Source organism: Myodes glareolus, chromosome 4 (genome assembly GCF_982192425.1).
Source record: "Myodes glareolus chromosome 4, mMyoGla1.1, whole genome shotgun sequence".
In the NCBI taxonomy this organism is placed as follows: Eukaryota; Metazoa; Chordata; class Mammalia; order Rodentia; family Cricetidae; genus Myodes; species Myodes glareolus.
Window position 1 is genome coordinate 97364938 of NC_142029.1, and position 25517 is coordinate 97390454.

Sequence of the window (25517 nt, forward strand, 5' to 3'; positions counted from 1 at the left end):
CACAGCTGTATATATAATTATACTTTTAAATCAAGACCCTAGGTGTTTCGCTGTGCCAATGACTGAGATCGGGAAGAGTGAGGTGACCAGACCTAAGCTCCATCTTAGATATGAGCAAGAACACTCAAGAGAAGATGTCAAATTAGCCTAGAAAATAAGTGTCATCTAATAAATAAATAGGTATATTGGTCATGGTTCTGTGAAGTTCAGAATTAATAGTGTGTGTGTGTGTGTGTGTGTGTGTGTGTGTGTGTGTGTGTGTGAGAGAGAGAGAGAGAGAGAGAGAGAGAGAGAGAGAGAGAGAGAGAAATTGATTAGATTGGCTTACATTACATGCTCCGGGAAGTACAACAATGCAATGAGTGTCTTACCCTGGAGAGGCTGAGAATCTGGCAGCTGTTAGTCCATGAGACTGTATATCTCAGCAGTCCCAGGCTGGCACTGAAGGCCTAGATTCTTAGCCCCAGAGGATTCCTAAAGTGCTGTTGGTATGTAGACTACACTGGGATCCTGAAGAAGCAGCTTCTAACATTAGCAAAGAGAGTCTACAGCAGCAGGATAGATGGACTTGCTACTGAGAGTGAAATCCAGCAGGCAAAGAGCAAAGCAGTCCTTCATTCATGTCCTTTGATGTAGGCTGCCACCAGAAGCTTTTGTCTACACATAGGATGGGTCTCCCTGGTCCAGATAATCTGACCCAAATCATCCCTCCCAGGAATATTCAGCCATCTGCATTCTAGTTGCTTCCAAATTCAGTCAAGATTAGCTTTAGCCACCACAAAATGAAATTTAATGGACTTATTCAAGATTTAACATCGATTTTTGTATTATATGCACTATTGTTTCACATTTTCAGAAGCAAAGTTTTCTTTTATTCAGGATTTATTATCTATTTTTATATTATATGCATTACTGTTTCACATTTCCAGAACCAAAGTTTTCTTTTATTCAAGATTTATTATCTATTTTTATATTATATGCATTGTTGTTTTATTTGCATGTATGCAAGCGCCTTGATGTGTACCTGGTATCTGAGGAAACAGAAGAGGATGTTGGATCCCCTGGAATGAGTGTTATGGACAGCTGCAAGTCATCATGTGGGTGCTGGGAACAGAGCCCGGTCCTCTGTACATGCAGCACGTCCCTGGTTTTAATATTTTAAAGTAAAAGCAACATAGAAACCCCAGAATTATAACTCCTCTCTCCTTGGGTGATGGCCCATCATTATTAAAAATATAATCATAAGTGCAAACAGTAGAATTGGGAGGAGTGGTTCATTTAATTCTGCTGAGCAAACGCCACTGTGAGCCATCATCCCCTGTGTATTGCTGGGGTGGACACGGCCAAGCTGTCTGTCCTCCTGGTATGCATCCTTCAGTATTGGAAGGTGACAGAACACTCTTAGAAAGGCAGATGGTGGTGCTTTACAGTGACTGATCATCATTAAGTAATACAGGATCAAACAGTGAGGATGAACAACAGATTGTAGCTTATGTTTTCACAGGGTAGCTGTTCATAAACACGGTGAGGTGAATGAAAACACGAAATAAAGGAGACGGATGATATACAGAAGCACAATTATATAGATAGATAGATAGATAGATAGATAGATAGATAGATAGATAGATAGATAGAGATATATATTTGTAGATGGTAGTATAAACTGTTTCTTTGCCCAGCCATGCATCTCAGAACAGGAATGAATCTTAGGGACAATCTACTTCCACATCTTTATGCATCGTGAGACAGCTACTAGAAAGTTAATTATGCCGAAGCACAACTGATGGATATTGGGGTTGTCTTCCAGGTGCTTTGACTCGCCCATTATTCTTATGACCAGGTAGTTATTTTATTTGAGAAGTTTAAGAAGACACTCACAGTTTTATATCCCGAACCACGGTGCCACCTATGGTTCCTGCATTGCTGAGAAGGAACCACAAAAGGTCTGGGACCGGTGAGGTTTTCAAGCCACAACGAAAGAGGAGGCCGGCTTGTGGTCTGAAGCCTCATTTCAGTGAGAGATGTGTAGAATATATTGAGAGGAGCGGAGGCACTAGAGAGGGCTCACTGAGGAGAACTCTCCAGCAGCCAGCCAGAGGGCATGAGATCAAAATCGAGAAGCAGCCTCCCAACTTTTCCCCTAACTAAGAGCAAGGTGACACCCAGGAGCCGCAAGAGCCAGCGAGGCAAGAGCCCAGCTGGATGACTGCTGCACTTGGAGCCGTCCCTCCGACACCTGGGCCCCTTGTTGTTCACTATAAATCACAGTCCTGCAGTCTTCAGGGGAAAAGCAATCATTACCTAGCTGCGTCCTGACAACTTAAAGTTGCTCCTGCATCCAAACAGTCTCTCCACCAGGGAGAGCAAGCAGAACTGTGCATAATCACCTTGCTGGCAGGCCAGTTCTATGTAAATATATGCAAATGCCCTGGCAGAGTTGGCCTGGCCCTCGGGCCTTCCAAAGAGGCCTTTCCTGCTTCAGAGCGGTCAGTAAGCTTGCCTATTTAGAGGGAGTGAATTAAGACACTGGTGTAGCTGGGGATTGAGAGGTAACTTTGGACTCGTCATAGCCAGGAGAGGCTAAGAGCCACCCCACATGAATAAGCCAGCCTGGACTGGGATACACAAGCAGCTGGGGTCACTTACCATTGCTTTACTCCACAGGAGCTGTAGCCTAGGGACCATTCACTCACCACAGACAGAAAATCACTGCCAGACAATAGCTTTTGAGGAAAACAGGGGCATGTTCCAAATTGTATTACACCCAGAAATTGTTTCCGCCTTCCTAACATCAACAGAGTCTATAAAACCACTCTTGCTACAGCCGCAGTGGGCACTTTGCAGCTGCTGTTTCTTCTGAGCCTTGGAAAACATGGTCTCCCTGACAGGACTGCCCTCATATTCCACAGACCTCCAAGGCCCATGTCAAGATACACAACAGTGTCCCAGGGTTTCAGGCAATCTTTTAGCATGAGGTCTCTAACCAAAAGGACTGGGAAGTAAGGGTTGCACTTCAAACGAGTGAGCGGCACTGGGTGGGGTGGAAGGAAGCACTTAGAGCCCAATAACCAATAGGAGTAACTCGACTCCTGTGTCTACAATATGGGAGACACAGAAAAACAGATACAGAAACCCCATGTTCATATGCAAACATAAAGAGTTGACCTTCTAGAAAACAGTATAATGGTTACAAAAACAGACAAACTGACAAAAAAACCAACCCAAACTAAAAAATTCTGGGAGAGAGGACTCTGGGTTAGTCAAATGGTTCAACATCACAATTACATAGGTACAATAAATTCTGGTATTGTTATGTGATAAGGTGGCTATAATTAACATTAATGCATTGTATATTCCAAAATCACCAGAAAGGACGGTTTTAAATGTTACCATAAACAGATGGTGACTACATGAGGTGATAGACATAGGAGATACTTTGATTTGATTATTACACAATGTATTCCTGTATTGAAATAAGCATCAATAAATAAATCAATTATGAATCAATTAAAAGTTCAGCCCCACCCACCAGACACTACATACAGTAATATCTATACAGTAAACAATTTGCTGATTATTTTTGCATGTATAGGTAAGGTTAAGTCAATTTGTTTTGGTTCAGTCCAACCAAATATTTTCATCTTTTATCGTTAAATATTGACTGAGTACTCAGAACATGCCAGACATATTCAATAACTATTGTTGAGCATCTAATCAATGTTTGTCCTATGTTTGTAGTAAAAGTAAACCCTTCTGTCCATGGGTAACTATCAACCTTCCCCTGTTCTTGTGGTACTCGTGGTTTGGTAGTGAAAGCATACAAGTATAGCAGTGGCCAGAGCATGGTATGACAGCTGTCCTTGTCAGCTTTTGAAGTTAGGAAGGCCCGAGAGCCAGTGGCATCTCTCCAGGTGTTGACAATGGTAGAGCCCTGTGTTGGATAGGGAGAATTGGGAACTGGGAAGTTTCCTGAAGGGCAAAGAGGGGAAACAGCTGGACCAGCAGAAGTGAGCAATGCGGGGCTCCCTGATGAACGGGTAGATGATGGTAACCTATTAGGCAGTTTTCTATCAGTATACCATAAAATACCTGGTGATCAAAGGTTAAGAGACAATAGTTATTTTGCATTGGCATATGGTGGAAAGGCTAAGGTAGGTCACGGTTTCAGAGGCATCTGGTCTACCTTACGCAGCAAGCTATCCAGAGTGATGCTCAAGTGATTTTGGTTCTTTCTTTCTCTATTCTAGCAACTGGGTTGCTTGTGGGCCTGTGGTGACACAGCACAGCATGGTGGGGGCATATAGAAGAAGAAAATTGCATGCCTTTGGCCAGGAAATGAAAGAAAAAGTAGAAACAACTGCCCTATCATTGTTCTCTGGCAGTGCATAACTCCAGTGTTCCAAAGCCCCACATTAGTACCCAGCTCCTAGTGTCTATCAGATCTCAGGAGCACCAAGCTGGGTACTAACCCTGGAGCCTGGATCTCTGGGGGACAATTAAGGTCAAACTTTAGCATGTCATCCTCACCCTGTGCTTCTGGTGACCAGCCAGGCACTTGTGCCCTGGCAAAGGCCCAGAGAAGAGCAGCATGTCCCTACTGATAGCTCTGGCTCTTGTGGATCATAGGAAGAAGGCCAGCTGCTCCCCGAGGCATGGGTCCAACACTATCTGACCCCTCCCATGGGACAGTTGGCTTGTCCACTGCCCTGGGCTCTTGTCAGCTGGCCAGGCTCAGATGGCATATGGTGGAAAGGCTAAGGTAGGTCGCAGTTTCAGAGGCATCTGGTCTACCTTACGCAGCAAGCTATTCAGAGTGATGCTCAAGTGATTTGGACTTGACATATCACTGTTACCTGAATCTGTATGTTCCTACGGGGCCTGTGTAAAGAAGTACTCAAAGACACGGCAGTTGGAGTGAAGACAGAACCAGATTTCTGACACCAGTTAGAATTTGCCCATGTTCAAGTTCACTTTTTCTCCTTGTACTCTTCTGCCCACAGCTGCCATCTTCACCTCCTCTGGGGGCGAGGCAGCTGCAGACACTCAGTAAAAGTCTGCTAGGTCTGAGATGTTTCTACCTTCCACTGGGTACTTTTTCAAAGTGAGTTTCCTTTGAAAGCTGTCTGGGCACCTGCTGATTGCCTCCTGGTCTTTCTCAGAGCTATCCTTGGGCGTCTTTTTAATGGCCTGACCTTAATTGCATTTTCTTGTGTGTGCCGTGGCAGTCAGCATGTAGTTTAATAAAACATTTTCCAGCTGTTGGGCCCATTCTTCCCTCCCACTACATCTTATGCAGTGGAAGATTTTTTAAGGCTTATTTTTAAGGTGATTGATTTGGTATGTTTTCCACTTCCTTTCCTGCTGTGGGGACATTTTACCACTATGTGTGATAATTTTTTTAAAAGAACTTTGATTTTCCTGTCCCCTCACTTTCCACCCTGCTGCTGCTGAGCTAAGGACCAGGAAGCTTTAGTCCTTGAGTAGCTATTTTGCCATCTCTGATTCTCGAGCAGCTGTTGATACTTCGGATCTGCATGGCCAGGGCTCACGGCTTGTCACGGAATGCTCGTGTCTGTGGGGTGTTGAAAGTGGGCACTCAAAGATGTTATATGTCATCAGTAGTAGCCAGAGTTTCTCTTTTTTTTATTATTTTCTTTTAAAAACTAGAGTGAAGTTTTCTCTTCTTTTTGCATTTCATGTCATTTTAGTTTGGGTGTGATAGCAGTATAAGAAACTCATACCACGTAAAGATGCATTTTTAGAATCTAACAGTGAACCCATCAGGAAAAGCTTGAAGCTTCTTCTTTCTTAGCATGCCCCAGTGGTGCTGTGATATGACAGTTTCCTAAAGAAAGCAAAGCCGTTGACAGAGACTTGGCAATTATTTCTCTGTTGGTACTAAGTGGCCTGTTTCATCTTGGGATGAATGGAAAGTATTCTCGTCCCTATCCTGTAGTTGACCTTAGAACAGCATGTCACCGGCCAAAACCCCATTGCTTGCTTTCTCTGAGATACTCTCCCATCCTTCTGCTTCCTTCTCCTTTAGCTGTGTCCTCCATCCAATACTCTGTGTCTTCTGAGACATCTCCAGGTTCCCCTTCCAGCTGTTTCCTTTGATGTCTTTGTCCTATGCCTCCCAGGGCAATGTCTACTCCTCTGCATCCATATTCCTAGGCTCCTTAGAGTCTTCTCAGAATACCCTGCTAACATTGTCTTAATTACTTTTCCTGCTGTGGTGATAGACTACCCCAGAAATAGCAAGTTAAAGGCGAAAGTATTGATTTAAATGCTAGGTTTGAGCTTATAATCCATCATGGTGGGAGAGTCCCAGCAGCAGGAGCTTGAAGCACCAGGATACACTACATCCTCAGTCAAGCAGGGAGAAATAGAGGCTAGTGCTCAGCAAGCTTTCTCCTCTTTACGCAGTCTAGGACCCATGCCCAGGAAATGGTGGGGCCTACTTTCAAGGTGGGTTTTCCTATCTCGATTAATCCAATTCAAAGACTCTATCACAAATATAGTAACTAACCTAATCTAGGTAATCACTTTGTGGTGTGCCTGGACACTTGCCTCCTCTGTGATTCTATATCTTGTCAACTTGGTAATCGATATTAACAAGTATAAGCATTAAGCAAGGTTTCTCTTGTGCTGGAGAGCTATGTGCCAAGAATTGTGTCCATGCTGCGAATAACAAATCAAGTCATTTATCTACATCCTGGCCATTACATTGATTGCTAGCATCTGTTTTTTCTCTGCAACACATGGTGGGAGAGGGTGTAGGTTCATCTTTGTGATCTGATCTCAGGTACATAGAGCTTTGGACAAAAGGCTTCATTCATTAGGATTTATTCATTGATATTCCTTAGACAAGGATGACCTCTTTTACCAAATTATAAATTCATTTAGCTTCTGTGCCTCACCCTAAAATCTCTAATATTTAAAAGAGCCAATAACAAATCCAAACTTAATGAGCATCTCTTCTATAAGACAGAGATTTTTCTTTTTGAAGAGTGACCTCAGTTTAGGTGGCCTTCTACGTGCAGGATTCCTGCAGCTTTGTTAACAGCCATTCACCCATCATACCCAGGGAACTCCCTTCGGCCTTCAACTAGCAAACATCCCATAATGAAACCTCAACATTCAGAGGATGCATGGTCCACTTACCCAGGAATGGGCCATAGCCTAAGTAGCTGTCATATTATTTTGACAGTGTGGTTACATCTAAACAGAAATTAAGGGAGAATTAAGAAGATTAAAAAGACAGAAAGAATTGAAAAGGGAAAAGAAGAATTGAGGGAGAGCAAAATCTCTATTTCAACAACATCTTCTTCTAAAGCTGTTTATGATAAAAAGGGATTAGGGAGCTGGAATTCCAGCTATATTAAATTAAATCCCAGACCCCTGTTCTCAGACACATGCAGGACTGAGAGCATCCATCCCATCATGACAAAATAGCCACTGGGAGAAGGACTCCTCCTGGCAGTGTGCCATTTGCCTCTATAAACTGTTAACCGTGGTAATGAACCAATCCAAGAGACATATTAATAATGACATGAAGAGACACGTTTATTGTTGATTGTTGAGATGGTGGCAGATTTATTGCTTGCTTGCCAGGAGGGAGGGTTTGGCCCAGCAATGGTGCAATTAAAAACAAATTGAACACAGGGACAAAGAATCAATAATCTAACAGGGCAACTTTTAGTTTGCAAAACACAAATATAAATTAATTGACCTGAACACAGTTGCTAACTGGCCATTAATGTCTGCTAGCTGGCCAATCGGAGCACATAACCCACCTACTAAATTCATTGCAGTAGACTGAGTTTGTACACATCTAGGTCTTACTGCCAGGGCAACAATTGGGGGTCAGCTTGTTTGAGGGTGATTTCCAGGACTGCTAAAAGAAAATGACTGAGTGACAAAAGTTTTCCTAGAAGCTCTAAATTATGGACTGTTCCCAAAGTTTTCATGAAGAATTTATCTATCCAGCAAGTACATCGCTGATGCCTCCAGTGTAGCACAGCCTTTCCCAAGCACAAGGAAGCAGATGAAATAGATCCAGGCATACTGCTGTTCCTGATGTGGCCTTCACTCATCTCCCGTGTGTTTCCCAGCAAAGTCATCCTTTGACACACTTGTCCTCCATAAAAGCAATTGATTTCTTTTCAGTCTTGCACACAGTGATAAGAAGAAAATATTTCAGATATTTTGGTATTATTGTTATGGATTGTTAAAATAGAATACAAACTTTTTTTTTTTTAAAGAGATGCTTATTTGATCATGCTAAACTAAGACGGGCATCCGTAAACAGCACCGGTAGTGAAAATCATGAAGTTACTTCTTGCTCTTGCCTTCCAAGAAATTATAAGAAGGGAGAAAAAGAGAGTTAAGTTGAACAATAACTGAAGCTTTATTTAAAAGGCACAGGTATCCAAGGCAGTACAGCCAACTGTTTAGTGATCGGAGTTGCAGACAGGCTGTGGTTTGGAGATTCAGGAGCTCTACAGCAGAGTAGTGTGAAAGACACTAGTCCCATGTAGCTCTCTCAACTCAATCAATTACAGCTAAGTATGTCATATAATTCAGAGCCTCTGCTGCAATAGCTGTATTTTGGTATCTTCCTGGGCATGTGTGGCCGCCAGTCCTTGTGCTAAAGAACAGAAATACAGACATTTCCTTCACGACAGGGATTTAGCTAGGAGCACAGCTTTTTGTAGGATTTGAAAATCCAGAGAGAAACAGAAGAGTCAAAACAAGAATTGTTGGAGGGATAGAAGGAGAGATGGTTGCTAGAGATGAGGGGCTGTTCAGGCAAACGGACTGCTGTGAAGGATGCCAAAGTGGAGAAAGAGGGGCTCACATGGAACCCATAGAGTGGTCCCCGGATTCTCAGCATGCATAATGATGATCTAAAAAGTTTTAATTATGTCATTATCAGAAGAAGTCACTAACAATTCATCACGTATTTCAAGATAACTAGAAGGAGGACTATGGCTTTTTCCCAGCACAAAGAAATGATAAATGTCTGAGGTGATGAATCTGCCAATTACCCTAGCCTGATAATCACACATTGTTTACATATACCGAAATGTCACAGTGCGCACCATAAAAAAATGCACAGTTACTGTGTGTCAATTAAAACAGAAAACACATTTTAAAAATCTCAGCATGTGCATCAGTAATCCTTTGGCAACCTTGACACAAGAATGCAAGATGAGGAAGAGACTGGCCATAGGGTGTCAGGAAAGGATAAACCAGGGGAGAATGAGAGCTTTCATGTTAGTACTTGAAGGAACAAGGAGAAGGGAAAGGAAAGACAGGAGAGGGAAGAACTAAAACTCAAGTCAAAGTTTTGCAAGTCAATTGCATTTCCACAAATAGAACCATGAATCTAGAGGAAGAAAGAGGTTCTGGAGTCAAGAAGCAGAGTTCAGTGTGGATCATGTGAAGATGCCCAGGCTGAGGGAATGAGAGAGTCTCGGGGTTAGAAAAGACTCCGGTAACAGGGAATGGAGATGCGGAGCCGATAGGAGTTTTCAGAAGGAAGCTATGATTACCAAGATGAGAAAAATGGAAAGAGGAAAGAAGGGGGGGGGCAGGCAGTGATGGTGCATGCCTTTAGTCCCAGTATGGGGGAAGCGCCGAGGCAGGTGGATTTCTGTGAGCTTGAGGCCAGCCTGGTAAACAGAGCAAGTTCCGGGACAGGTTCCATAGCTACTGGGAAATCCTGTCCTGGAAAATAAAAAAAGGGTTAGGGAAGACAAATCTAGGCTGAACAGTTCCATAGAGAGGGACCCTCCAAATATAGCAGATTCTGTGCCTAAAACCAGGCAGTTCAGTCACACCTGCTGTGAGAAGTAGAGGAATAACTTCCAAACTGGTGGGGGATGGACCGTGGTGGCTCTAGACTGGACTGAACTAAAAATCCTAGTCTTGGATTTACCAGTTAGTAGCCTAAATCAACTTCCATGGCCTTTCTGATCCTGTTTTCCCATTCCCTTTTAAAATTACTACAAGTATTACTATCTTCTGAGGTTAGCTGGAAAATAGAATTGGATCAAAAGATTTCCACAGCATCCAAAGAACACTGGTCAAGGGTAGTACTATTTGGAAAGGTTCTTGTAGTGGTTGCCTTATGAGAACCTTGCTCTACTTCATTTTCTTCCATTTATCCATCAATAAAGAAAACTGTTGGAGAAATAATTACCAAAGGCTGGTATTTGGGTTTTTTTTTCCTTTTGAAAAGCCAAAACAGAACAAGCACCACGGGTAGTTACTGTTGTTACTGTTCTTGAACTTGACACATGCTAACTAGATGCTCAAAGCTAAGGGATTCAGGACAGAGGATCAAAGTATAGAGCTTCTTGCTCTCTTGAAGAAGTTATTACTACTCTGAACTAAATGCCCCCACCCCGTTCTGAACTGTGAACAATCCTCCTGGAGGGCAAGGTCTCCGGGGTTGTTATGTTAGGGTATGATTTGTCTAACTAGGGATGTTAGATAAACTGAAGTGGATTAAGAGAACGGAAGACATTACGATCTCACTGTCTGTTGCTCACAACACCAGAATGTGTGAGAAAAGACCTTTGTGCTTATAGGAACTGTAGGCTGACTGGCTCCTGAGAGCATAGGCTGAGATCATCACTCAAACTGAGGAGAAAATAACAGCTATTTCACCCCCGCACCATCTCCACACGGCGATGATGCTGAGAACCAGCTTCATATGAGTCTCAGTTTATTTCACTCTACTGCATACGAGGCAGACGGCAGACCCAGGCCCCGCCACTTCTCTTCCTGGCTTCTGCTAATGTACACATCTCCATGGCAGATGCCAAGACTGGCAGCGCCTTCCTGGATCATGTCAGAACTCTTGTCTCGATCCAAAATAAGCCCATATACTTCCCAAGCCCAGACTCCAAAGGAAGACAGAAGGATGTCCTTTTGGCAGACACATCAACCACCTTTGGCTTTGGCAAGAAATTCATCCTGGGTCAAATTCTGTTTGAGTCTCATTTACCTTGGAAAATATCATCTCTTCATATTTCTACCATGAATAGAGGATAACTATTGCAAATTACCACTTCCCTTCTACGTAGAAGCTGCCCACCATATGCGGTAGAGGGTGGCATGGAGCTTCCGAGGCCATAGGAGAAACAGATATGAAAGCTACGAATACAGTATGTGACAGTTTTGGATGTGAATGTGTGTAATTGCAAAAGGGCTTGAGCGCTAAAGGTTTCATTCGGAAGCAATAGAACAAGGCTCCATATTCTCCTCATAGGAATGCAAGAACAGATCTGATTAGAAAGGAAAGCATCTTTTTTATAAATGTGTTTCAGACTGTGTTGTTACAGATTGAACACCATATCGTGAAAGGCATCCCAACCTGGGAGATTAGATACGTCAAGTGGGCATCAATTCAATTCTGGCTCCAGAGGTATCAAGTTCAGATAACAATTGCCTAACCCAATCTGAGATCAGAGTACAAGTGTGGACCTCATTCTGCATCCCAGGTCAGGAGACACTGATGAGATCAGGCATAGAAGAAGTGTGCATAGTATAATTCTAGTTTGTACTGTTGACTTCGCTGGATTTTGGAATCGTCTAAGACACATATCTTGGGTATGTCTGTATGTTTACAGACATGTTTAGCAGGTGAAGGAAGACTCAGCTTCAGTGTGAGCTGAGTGCCCAGAACTGAGATAAAGGGGGAAGGCAGGGGGAAGCCTGGTATGCTCAGTGTTCATATCGTCCTTCCTTGACAGCAGAGGCAATGTGACCAGTTAACCCATCATTCTGACACCATGATTTTTCTGCCATGATGGACTGAATTTCATTGACCCATAAACCCAAATAACCAACCCCCTTCAGTGGATTCTGTTGGGTATTTTGCCATAGCCAAGAAAACAAACAAACAAACAATTAATATTCCTGGGAAGGAAGGTTCCCAAGATACCTTCCTTTATCATATGCAGAGGGTCTCCTGAAAACAACAATCCCATTACTGATTCCTTTTGTGGTTTCAGTTGCCTTCTAAGTCACTCTAATCCTTTAACAAAAAATATTCAAGGCCAGTGAGATGGCTTAGTGGGTTAAGGTCTATGCATGGCAGACTGATGACTGAGTTTGATCCACAGGAACTACATGGTGGAAGAAGAGAATTGAAAACTGCAAGTCGCCATAGCATGTGTGTACCTACACACACGTGCACACATGCACACACACATAAATACAAAAGTGTAAGAAAAAAGAAAAAGGTTAATAGAGGTGATGTATAGACGATAGACAATATATGATAGATGACAGACAGACAGACAGACAGATACATACATACATACCTACACACATACATACAGACATACAAGTAAAACAGTTTGACGTGAGTTTTCAGAAAAGAAACAGGGAGGGGAGATAACATTTTTCCTACCTTTTCCAATCTAAAAGATGGGCAATATGCAGAGTCCCCACTAATAATGCCATCAAGACGCCCCTAAATTCTAAGGAGTCCTATAAATAAATTATAAATTAGTAAAAGTTTGTGAGCAATCATTCTTATTGTCTCCTCGGGTAAAAGTAGAAAAGACAGACTATCCCAGTTTCAAAAAATTCTTTGAGGAACTATACTGAAGAATCCTAAGACAGAAAAAACAGAATTATCAGAAAGGTCTCTCACATGAGTAGTTCAGTCCATCCCCACCCCCACCTCTATGTCAAAACCAGGGCCAAGGAGCCAAGAGATGATCTTGCATCATTCTGTACTACAGATCCTTAGGTCATGTGATTCATGTGCACAGAGGCATAGAACGGCTGCTGATAGACCCTGGCTTAGAACCTTGTTTCAAATGGAATATATGGACATAGAGAGGAGGTGAGAGGAAAGGGAAGAGGGAGATCAAGGAAGGGAGAGTGGGATACATAGAAAGATGTAAACACAGAGAATTTTATTTACCGATGTTTGTTTGTTTATTTATTTGTGTTTGTGTGCCTGCATGCCTGTGTATGGGGTAGGCCATTAGTTGGTGCTCAAAGGACAATTTGTGAGAAATCAATTTCCTCCTTCCCACATGTGGGTCTGGGAGAATGAATCAGGTCATCATTCATGGGAGCAAAACCACTGAGTCATCGCCCCAGCCAGTCCAGTGAGGTTTACAGTGTGCGTGCTGCACAGAGGAAAACTTTTTTCCTGCATTCTGTTCATCCCAGGATCAGAAAGAAGCCAGGAAGGCTATGACCTAAAGACTCAGGCCTGCAAAGTTCAGAGCCATGTTTATGCTCTGGAGGACGTTTTCTTATGCCCAGCCTTGTTCTTTTCCTCTCTTCCACCATGTTCCTGTGAAGAATGAGTGTGATTATAATTTAAAATCGAGGCTGAATAAATTAAATTTTTTTTTCAGGTTGACTGCTTGCTTTTCTTTAAGCTCATAATTATACACGTTAATTCAAATGACTGTGTAATATTTGGGACAGGGGAAAAATCACAGGAAGAAGAGGTCTGGTACAAAGGAAGAGTTGGAAACGGTTTAGTCTCTGAAAACATTCTGCCCCCTGGTTCTCTCTGCACTGCCCTGCTGCGAACCTTCTACCCAGGGGCCAGTGGCCCCCATCCCAGAACGTTTGCTTGAACACACGCCCTTCTCCATATCACCTTTGAACTTGTTTCCCCATAAATGGCAGCATGTTCCTGCCTGTTTGCTTAATTCCCCATTAGCAGTGTGGCAGAGGGACACAATACTGGGGGGATACAGAGCAAAAACTACCTAAATTAAGAGGTGCTTGGCCACTTCCCAGCCAGCCTAATTCATTCAAATCTCTGCCGACTCCCTGAATCTCAATTTCTTGCTTTATAGAGTGGTGACTCTGTGCTCTGTCTTCCAGGGATTGTGTAAGGAATAATCAAAAGAGATAATGCATGCAAAGAGCCTTGTTGACTGTTTGTGTTTTGATAGCTTTTTCTCCGGTGCCAAAAGCTTAACCCAAATGAATAAATGCAGAGGAGGGAATTTAAACCACTTACTAGCTCTGTCAGCTAGTGCGCTTTCAATCTAGGCCTCGGTTTCTTTATTGGTGAGATATAAAGATGATGCATATGTTTGTGGAGTGGATGCAAAGATCAATTGAAACATGGTTAGTGTACAATGTAGCCAATGCCAGAACTGACTGGGGCTCAATAGCAGTCGGTGGGAAGAAAACTAGATTTCTTTACTTGTTAATCGAATGTCAGATGTTAACTGAACAGGCTCCAGGTTAAAACACCCAAAGCCCTTTGTGTACGGAGAAATTGTAGAAGCTTTTCGTGGAGTCTTCTACGTGTGAATTTAATAGTGTTCATATTCCTCTGTCTCAGTATACATGTGTGTGTGTGCGTGTGTGCGTGTGTGTGTGTGTGTGTGTGTTCCTGTGCTGTGTGCATGTGTATGGAGGCCACATTATCTTCCTCAATGCTCTCCACTTTATTTTTTTGGGGGGGGTAGGATCTCTTACTGTACCTGGAGTGTGTTGATTCAGCAAGAACTAGCCATTAAGCTAGAATACATGCCTGCCTTTTTATGCAGGTGCTGGGGATCTGAACTCAGAGTCCCACGCTTGCATGGAAAGCACTTTCCTGTCTGAGCCATTTCAGCCCAGGGAGTCATCCTTTCTAAGCCCATAAATCTAGACTTTGCAAAAAGCATGCATTCTGTGAAGAGAAATACCTTACAGGCCACCGATTTCTAAGCCAGCTGAGAAAATAGACTGAGAATATCAACACCCCTGAAGCAAAGCCAGATCAAATTTCCCTACTGCATCCATCCCTAACAAATAGCAACACCCCCAGACCACCAGCCCTCGTAGATCTGCTGAGGTTTCAGAATGTTGAGAGTTAATGAAGACTAGAATGACAATTAAATCCTGGATCCCCAAAGGAGCCAGGGTTTTCAGTACTTACATAGGATAAAATGGTAACATTTAAAATGTGTACCCCTGGAGGGATGAGCTACTAGAAAATTAATTATCTTCTTTCCGCCTCTCTCCCAGCCTCTTTGTACCATTTATGGCAGCTTTGGAGTCCCTTCCTCACTGCTCACTTTCATTTTGGAGCTTTGTCTTTAATTTCTAATGATACAATTCGGCATCAGCAGCAAGGAAGAAACAAAACACAAAAATACACAAAGAACAAAAAAACAGGGAAAAATTTCCATGGACCTAGAGCAGAGAATCAAGTAAACATGGTTGGCAGCAAAGGCACTGGACTAAGTTGAGAGGCAGATCTTTCAGTTGTATTATTGCAGTAACAATAAAGGCCCATTAAGGGAAAACCTCTGGTCAAGAGAATAAAATCTCTGACCTGGGTGGAGTACTAATGTTTCTGTTGGGCTGGATCAATCACTGAGCCAACAGCCACCCTAGAAAGACAGACTCTCCGGGGAAGCCACACTAAAATGATGGGGAGAATAAATACCTCTTTACAGACATGCTCTACTTTTCCTTCCCAGAATCCCACTCTAGGGCAGTAGCTTACTGCCGTGCTGCTCTCTAAGTCAGCCCACTTTTCCTCTTTCTATCTCTTTTCTAAGGATGCTTTCCTTAACAGTTTGGGTTTTGTCAACATTCTAGCCTTCTTTATTCTTTCTCTAAGGCCTCTTTCCCTCCATTTAGCTGCTAATCTACCATGTGTCTGATTTCCATACCAGCTTCAATGGCATGACTTTTCCCTTTTCTCTTTCACTCTTTCCTTGGATAGTGGCTGAAGTTTGCAGCATGCCTGCTCTGGGATTTTTAATTTGCTTTGAATTCCAATAAAAATTGTATTTAGCTTCCATTTGAGTCCATTCCTGATTTTTCTAAGGAAACTAATAACCCCAAGAGTGGATCCTAATTTCCCTGCATCAGTGTGCTTACGGTTCAAGACCCAGCTCTACTCCTGACCCACTGGGTACCATAGCAGGTCCCCAACTTCCTGACCCATGCTCATCTAATTTGCAAATGGAGATAACAGTCAATGCACGGCTGCTTCCTAGTGTTTATTGGGGGGGGGTTCAAATGAGACAGAGATTATGAGCAAAGAGACTGAGTACAGACAGTCATAGATTAAAAGGAGTAAAGAAAAATAAGCCACACAAAGATGGAAAATTTACAGAGAGTCTGGATTATGTATATTACTGTATTGTCTTTGAATTTTTTGACTGTGAAGAGCTAAGGACAGAGAGACATTTCATTGAATGTAATGCTAAGTTAAACCAACATAAAGGTATCTTGACTTCAGAATTTGAGTCTAATGATATATTACTTTGGAAAAGAGGTTCTTTTGTTCCCACAGAGGATGATAACCTGTGGAATCCTTCCAGACTAATGTGGTTTGATGGACCAAGACCCATGAACGGTCACCTTGAACACCCCTCCCAATATTACTTTGCCCAATAAACAGCAGGAAGCAGTTTAGAGACTACTATGCCAAAATTCCCAAATATTGTTTATAAATGTTTCTTTATATTTAAAGGGGGATATGCTATAGAGATTTGCATTGATGTGGATTCTGGTTTATTGATGCAAACTTAAGGTCAATCTTGTTATATGTATATTTCCATTCTTGATTAAGGTATTGTGATTGTATGGTTCATTTAAAAATGTAATGTATAATTAAGAAATATAGGTTAATAGATAGTTATCTGTAATAGTCAAGCTTGTAGTCATGTTAGTTAGATTTTCTAGATGTACAGAGATGTATTTCAGATATATAGGAATTCTTAAAATCTTTCAGAGACCTTCAGAATATGGCATTTAAATGTTTTAAGAACTTAGGACTTTTCATGACAGTGAGACACATCTGCTCCTGGCAGCACCAATTACTTTAAGAGGAAGATGGGCATCAAAGAAGCTATTTATGGTGTTGGTTAGCCATTTGGGCAATAAACTGCTCTTGCCTGAACTGCTTGATGAACTGGACATGCAGGACCCATAGAGAAATGACTGCTGAACTTCCCTAAAGGTGTGAAGATCCTTTGGGATTCCTGCTTCATGAAAGAGTCTGCAAGACATTCTGCAGGACACAGAAGAAAGTGATTGACAAACTGTCAATATAGGCAGAACTGTCTTTGAAATTTCCTGCTTTGTGGAAAAGTCTGCTGGATACTGTGGGCCTGTAGGCTGAAAACAGATGACCCAATGGTACAGAAGAACATTGGGTGACTGTCCAGCCAGCGAGATGTCTCTGTCAATTCTAGAGTTTTGGAAGTTGCTTACAATGTACCTCCTGTTTACTTAGGTAATATTATATCCTTCTGGAGTCTTTGATGGAGTTGAAAAATAGATAGAAAGTAGATATAGGTTTTGTTAATTATGATACAAGATAAAGTAGATATAAATGGTGCTGTGGGAGTACCTTCCGCTGCTTCAGCCAATAGTTGCTGAAGCTTGAGCCCACAGTGTTGCGGGAGCGCCTTCTGCCCCATCAGCCAATAGCCACTGAAATACCAGCCCACTGGGGCGTGGTATATTTCTCTTTAAAAGAAGAGCGGCAAGCTCGGCTCGGCCTCTTGGTACTGGCGCTTGGTTCCGGCTCCTGCTCCCGGCTCCTGCTCCAGCGACTAGGCTCCCTTCCTGATGGTTTATGGTGTATGTAAGTTTTACCCTTCAAAATAATAACCCCTTAAAACATAATTGGTGTGGGATTGATTCGCCATTATTTGGTGCCCAACGTGGGGCTCGAACCCACGACCCTGAGATTAAGAGTCTCATGATTACAAAATATTGTAATTGCAATCCTCGTTTGATACCGGTTTTATTATATGTAATTTTACTATGTTAAAGTTAAAGAATTTCTTTTTATTTAAACAAAAAGGGGAGGTGATGTGGGATTTCCCTCTGTACACTGTGAATACCATTAATGAATAATGAAACTGCTTTGAACCTAGAGCAGAGCAAAACTTAGGCAGGGAAAACTGAACTGAATGTTAGGAGAAAGAAGGGCAGAGTCAAAGAGAAGCCATGTAGCCCCGCCAGAGACAGATGCTGACTGTTGCCGACAAGCCACAGCCACATGGTGATACACAGGTTACTAGAAATGGGTTAAATTGAGATGTAAGGGTTAGCCAATAAGATATTAGAGTTAATGGGCCAAGCAGTGATCTAAAAAAAAATAGTTTCTGTGTGATTATTTCGGGGCTAAGTGGTCAGGAACTAACTAGCTGCCTTATTCCTACAGGCATCCTTGAACAGTACTAAATACGTGTGCGGAATCTGTGGCATCCTTATTATGACACACTTCTTAGCTTGTCATAGTCTAGTCCTCTCCTCCAGGGAACTTTCTTCATCACCATCCACTGAAACTCATCAGACAATGCCTGGCTTACTTCCCACTCCTGTCTGCTTGGAGAGGATTCAGGACCCCTCCCCAGCCCGGTCTGCTTGGAGAGGCTTCAGAATCCCTTGTTCAGATGCTGGCACAGTTGCTGACTCACCTCGAAGATAAACACCCCCAGTGCCTGTAACGACTCAGTGTGTTAATTGGTGGGGTTGGAGATAAAGAAGTCATGGTTCTTATTGTTCTCTAGGAACAGTTAGCCTTAGCAGCTCAGCTACTATCAAGCTAGTGAACCCCTGACATGACAGAATCTCAGACAATGGTATTAAGTTACAACTCCACCTTTGTGCTATCACATCTACGTGATGCGGCTCTTTCAGAATCCCACAGCCTTTTATCTCCGCAGTTTCTTTCAAGATCACCATCATGTCCCCAAACTCAAAAATACAGGTATTCTCATTGATCCCTCCTCATTCGAGGCATTAAGGATCAATTTTCACCATTGCCTTTGGCAATATCTCTTAAGTGCCTCTCCGTTTTTATAAGCAGGTCCACAGTCCAAGCTCAAGACACTGTTTGGATACTGGATGCAGCCTCTCGCCTCTCCTTGTTCCTCTGTGCTATCCGCCAACCTCCTGCAGTAAATCCTTGACCAGCTTGCCAAGTGAGTTTTCCTGCTGTGACTAACCTGACCCAACAGTCCCAATTCCTCATTGTTCTGGGTTTCTTTTTGCACACCTTATACAGTTGAGATGATATTATTACATAGGCTTATGTAGTGACATAAAATAAACTCCTCAGTGGCCAAGAAGTACCCGAGGGAACTATGGTTGCATTTTAATGATAGTGGCTTATAAACACGTAGCCTTGGGAACCAGTCCCATCTGACATGTGGCAAAAGGGGCCGTTTCCAATAGTCTACAAAGCATCAAGAACCACGGCAGAGCATCTCTTGGGCTTGGACATAGCTGAAGGAAAACCAACCAACCAAACAATAACAAACCAAAGCTAGAAGCTGCATGGGATGTCTTTCCCTCTTGTTAATGGCATCCAATTCACAGCAGTAATGAGATATTAATATTGCCAAATAGACAGAAGACAAATATTTTTTTTAAAAAAAAAACCAGACAAGTTGCATCTCGGAAATTTTTCAGTTTTTCTTATTGCAAAATCAATACCCATCAGCGGTTTGAAATTAAAGGCAAGATTAGGCCTCGGTTTTCTACATGCCTTATTGTATTCCAAAAGCTTTCTACTCGGTCAGATAAATCTTCTTTAAGAGGATTAGGAAACTTTCATTATCTTTATCTAACCTGAACTAACACCAAGTCTGAAAAATTAATCTATAGACTGGACAAAAGCCGATGACTGCTGGGAAGAGAGAGGACCTTGGCTCTGTCTCACTGAGTAGTGAGAGCAACAGGGTTGCTGCATCTGCCCCTGAGGATTCTGCATTGCTCCCCAGCATGGGCAGGAATGCCCTTGTACAGCTCAGGCTTCTGGTCTCTTGCTTAATGGAAAATCCCGTGTGAGGAATGTAGGAATGTTCTAGTGGCAGAGCATCCTTTATCTTCCAGCCACCTGCTGGCTTGTTTTTGTACTCCACAAGCTCCTGGTAGGCCAGAGCTACAAAGGCCACGGATGTGGAGAATGGGAGGAACTGACTTCTAAGTTAGGAGAAACTGTAGTCCCCATGCCCCAATTCTCACACTCTCCATGAGTGCCCCTCCCCACAACAGGTGACATTATAGGCTTCCATACCACACTCCAGGAATCACCCAAAGTGCATTGCAAAGGCATCATCCCCGAGACCACTTTCTGGGAGCTCCATGTGTGCAGTTTCACCTCTTACATGCTTATATATTTGTCTCATCCTATTGATGCCAACAGTCTGGGTCTGTCCCCGTACAGCACCTGATAACTTTTTTTTTCATTTCAGTGCCACACCCTCTGGATGTGAAGACCACTGTGCTTTGCAGGTTTTGTAGGTGCCACCTCCAAGACTGAGACTCTTAGCTCCTGTGGAATCAAGCCCACATGGCAAGCAGATATTAGGACATCCCAACCCATCTTCAATCACTAATCTTAACCAGTACGTCCACTATCCTTTGAGAAGGGCCATGTCCATGCCTTCAGTTCCAGATAGCAACCAATCTTGAGTCTCTTAGCAGTGATCCTTACCCAATCACCTATCCTCTGGGTGGGACACATATGTTGAAACCAGCAACATCTGTAAATGCCCATTCTATGACAGTCCCTTTAGAATCTCTGAAATCACGAGGGGTAGAGAGAAGTACCAACAGATTGGACAGAACCTGGGCTTTAGTATTGTGTCTCTCAGAAGAGCTGCTGAGGATGATAAGTATGATCAGACCCATCTCTGACCCAATACATCTATTGCACAGTGTCCCCAGAGGTAGACATGGATGCTGAGCTGGCAATGGCTGCTCTGTCCAAAGGAAAGAGTGAGCATATGAAATGGTCTATGTGTGTGAAGAGACTGAGTATGAAGAGACACTAAGTCTCATCTACTGTGGTCTATGAAACCAACAGAAATGAGTTACACCTTATTTTTCAAAAAAGAAACTCTTGGCTACAGAAGGATGGTATACACATTTCACAATAGAAAAGCAAAAAGGAAATCAATAATACCTATTGAGTCTATGGCAAATGGAATCTGATAAACTGAAATTGATAATGACCAAATGATGCACAGGCCCCTTTCTGAGAGCTCGGAGGAAGTCTCTAAGATATTAGCTGCATGCTTTGAGAGAGGATAAGCTAAGCTTCTCATTCAGTAGAGGAAAGATCGTTGGGTGATCGAGCTCTTCTGTTTGAAAATCCATTCTTACCATAGTAACATAGTTCTTAAGCCATGATGGCAGCTGGGATAGTTCAAAGTAAGTTTATTTTGCTTATTTGCCTTGCCTCAACATGGCCTTCAAATTTATGTGGCTGCTCTCTATAGGCAGGTATTTTAAATTTAATATTTTGTACCTGACATTTGAGATCATTTACTTTTATCTCAAAAGTATGATTGAAATTAATAACTATCAAATCACATTTGATACTATACCTGTGCTAAATTTACACAGATTTTTTTCTGAAGAATGAATGATGATACCAAAGCATCCTTTCAGCTCCTTTTAACTGTATGAACTTATTTCCAATTGTATGAATTTATTTCCAGCATTGACCTAGAGATATCATTCTTATAAGGTCTCTCTTGACTCCACCTTGGAGCTGTAACTATAAACTTAGCAGGAATGCCAAAGAGGACCTAACTGATTAGAACTCAGCATCATTTCTAGAGCACACATGGCCAGCTTCACATCAATATCAGCCTTTTATTATGAAACAAGCCTTAGAGAAATAAAGGCCTCTGTGATTAATACTGCATTTATCTGTGTTTGAATCCTGTGCCAGCTTCAAATGCTAAGTTTCTTAAGAAAGTTCAACCTTATATGCACAAAGGCTCCCTGGTGAGAACAAAGGGCTAGAGAAATAAAGAAAAAAATTGAAAAACTTCTAGAAGATTTGCAATTCTTAACCTGTGGATTTAACAGAGGAAAGTGACCTTTTGTATCTTTATTCATAAGCACAAAGATCAAGGTCCATTTCCAAAAGGAACACCGGCCTAAGTCCAGCTGTAACTTACCTTGCACTATGAGGTGGACCCGAGAGGTTTTGGGGTGATTGTCTGTCTGCACCGAGCAAGTGTATGGACCTTCATCATATACATCCACATTCTGAATCATGATACTGTACTGGGTAGGTGTGTTGACCAAGATGATCACTCGAGGGTCTATGGACCACTTGTCATTCCCAGCATAGAGGATTGTGCTGCGGTTTAGCCAGGCTACCCTGGTGACCCGATCATCTATGGTACACCTGTGAGGGATGTGGGGATAGGGTAGAGAGGGGAGGAAGAATAGAGCCGAGAAGGAAATAGAGAGAGAGGGAAGGAGAGAGGGAGAGAGAGGAGAGACAGAGCGGTTATACATGCGCTCTTATATGGCAAGGCAGAAATTAAACAGAAACAATACTAAAAGAAGACAATCAATTACTAATGTAATTTTGTGAACACAAGGCAAGAGAGGCTTGAATCATCCAGAAGGAGCCATGATACAAAATCATTTCTCCTTGATTTAGGAACATATTATGTGGATATCTTGCCTGCATATTGCTTTTTCTCTTACTTCACCCTCAGGCTTATATGAAAATTAGTTTATATTTCTTGAGCACATTTGCCACATTCGCGGTAGCAAAGACCCAGAGGCACAAGGGACAGAAAGTAGATCAGTATTTCAAATAGGTCACAGATAATCCATGAGTAAATACTTAACTTGTAGTTAATCAAGACTTGAACTTATTTACCTCAGACCTCCCAGGTACTGGTAATCTCCTTGTGCCCCTAAGCTCCACAAAGTGTGCAAAGATGAGTAAAATTCACCTCAGAAAAGCAGAACTTTCTCAGGCGCTCCCAGCTACTTCCAAAGATTGCATTGGAGGCAAGATTCCCAGCAGGACCATTCTGTACCCCTCCCTCACCCCCACGAATGCAGTCTGCAATCACAGAGAGCCCTTCAGCCAGTCTCCCCAGCCCTTGACAGGCTGGGAATGCAAATGACAATTGCTTGTTGCTGGGTATAATCTGCAGCCACCTGTGCTCAAGAGAGAGCCAAAGGTGTCTGCAGCTGGGGACAGACATTGCAGATGTGCCCCAGGAGCTGGGAACCTGAGAGGAGATAAAGAAGGACCCAGAATGCAATGTGTTCTGAGGAGTCAGAGATGTGCCCAACCTGCAACCTATGGCTGCAAGCTCACATAAGAGATTGGCAGCCGAGCTGATGCCCTGGCATCGACAAGAGACAGGTGAGTCTTAACGTCCAGGTAAGAGCAAGGCTTCCCACACCATCTGAGTAGGACTGGGTGGGCCGCAGAGGTGCTCCAAGCAGGTTGAAGAGACAGCTGGGCTCCTAAGAACAAAGGTTGGTTAAGAGACCAACCTGCGAAGTTCAGGAGCCACATGAATATGATGACAAAGAGCAGCTAAAGATACTAACTTTCATCTGGGGCAGCTTCATAACCTTCAACGTACCTATAAACTGATTGAGTTAAACCGTAGCTTCAAGTAATTCACTTTTGGTCTACAGAAAATAATTCACTTTAAAATAACGCTTCCAGGGAATTTCTTTGATGGGGAATGAGAGTCTGTGTGAGTTCAGTGGAATCTGAACACTGTAGTGATTGATAATCACGATAATCTACCTTCAAAATTCATGAGCAAGCTCCTCTCTAAAAGTCATAAGTATATATTGTTCCTTTTTGAACTTGAGGTTATCCTTCCATTATACGTCCTCAGCAGGATGCATTTTATGCTTGAAAACATTTTATTGATCACCTATCATATTTATCTGTAAGAAAATATATAGAGATTGAAGTTCAAATTTCTTTTATATCCTTTGGCTATAAAACTCTAAGTAGTGATATTTGCTTTTAAAATGAGTTATCACCACAAATGTAAAATTGGCAAAACAATATAGATATCTTGCACATTTTAAGTAATAATTAACCATAAAAAGTTAACTTGGATTGTAAATATGTAGCTTAATCACATGGGTAAGCCTGTTTTTCATACCACAAATTAAGAAATCATTTACTTCTATAATGAGCTAACATTAGGATCAATTCTATTCTACTTTTTGCTTTTAAAGAAACCTTGTTCACATAAGCACAGAAAGGGCAATAAAAATCTCCAACAGCAATGACACCGAATTCTCCGAATGCCTTCCAAGATATATGGCAAAAACTGCACAGAAATATAGCTTCAAAAATTATTTTGATACTCTCAGGGCTGACAGTTCAATTAGTTCCTCTTTCCATTTCCTTTAAAGCAACGAATTGAAAAAATATCTGATTTGCAGTGGGGTTTGTAACCCAATACCACACTCACTCAGTTTCTCAGTACCTGTGTAAAGTGTACAGATAGCATCTTACCAGGGCTTATCCAATGGCTATTAATGACATGCTATTCTTTCCCTAGAAACATCTGGTTTAACTCACTGTGCTCAAAAATACTGTTTGCATATGTTAAGTCATACCGCCGTCTATGAAAGCCGGCTCTTTGAGCTCTGGCTCAAGGGCAGAGGACTCAAGATGCTGCTAGGAATTTGCCCCTGCTGTGGGAATGAGATTTCCCTGCTTTACTACTGTGGGGCCCTTCCTGAAGGTTAAGATAATGCTGGTAAGATGACGGCAAGATAGTGGAGTTAATAGGGAAATACTGTCTCCTGGATGATTGTGATGGGGGCATGCTCAGAAGAGAAGTAGTCCAACGTTAGGTGCTTTCTCAAGCAGAGCAGATGGAGAGAATTCAACATCTTGAAATCTATTTCCTCAAAACCTATTATTGACTTCATCCGAGACCAGCAACTGCAGACTGAATACACGCAGCCCCAGCAAACGGCCCCAGCTACAGTAAAAAAAAAAAAAAAGTGTGTTTTGATATTTATTAATCCAAACCTATCCTTTCAGGGAAGAGCACAACCCAAGTATCCTTAGAAGGGTCCAGTGCCCTCGGGTAGATACATCCTGGTGAACAGCCCATGCTCGTCTGTCTTACTTGCTTTTTAGCTGGGCCTCATCAGTGGATACGAGGTACAAACAAAAAGGAGCATCTGTGGAAAGTCAGAGAAAGCAGTTTTCAGAACCTATGAGCAACAGAAACTCGGTGGGCTGGTGGGGCTGGCAGGGGAGAACAGCCTTCTGCATAACGGCTCTTGGCTCCCAGCTCCTGGCTCCTGGTTTCCTCCTAACACCATATGACTCTGCTCTGCCAGCTTCTCTGTACAACAGGATAGAACACTCAGGAAGGATGTGAGCAGTGTGCTTCAGCGATCCTCCAAACCTGGGCTCTTTCCCGCCTCTTTGACGCAATGTGCTGGACCCTTTTTAACGAGAAACCCAGAGGGGAGCATGTTTGATGTCAAAAAAGAGTGAGCCAGTAAGCGAGGCGAGGAAGGTTAATGACAACTTTCTGATGTCCTGAGACCTCCTACACATGTAAAATCTTCACAATCCAAGGCAACCCTACCTAGTAGTCCCCGGTGGAACAGAACTCATTGCAGCTGGCTGCAAATGGCCTCTAACAGCAGAACTTGCTAACTGGTCCTCCAGCAGCACTTGCGAGAACTTCTCACATTGCATCCATTCCTCACAATGACCTTTGAGAAAC

General features: G+C 42.5%; 1 protein-coding gene across 9 annotated transcripts in view; it reads right to left on the reverse strand.

Moving 5' to 3' along the window:
• The window catches only part of Opcml (opioid binding protein/cell adhesion molecule like), a 1115999-nt gene that overhangs the window by 228982 nt on the left and 861500 nt on the right, over positions 1-25517 (reverse strand). For all 9 annotated transcript variants that reach the window (XM_085689788.2, XM_085689789.2, XM_048458726.3 and 6 more), the window contains one exon: positions 21939-22171. In XM_085689788.2, the coding sequence (XP_085545914.1) occupies positions 21939-22171 (233 nt within the window). The remainder of the gene's footprint in view (positions 1-21938; positions 22172-25517) is intronic.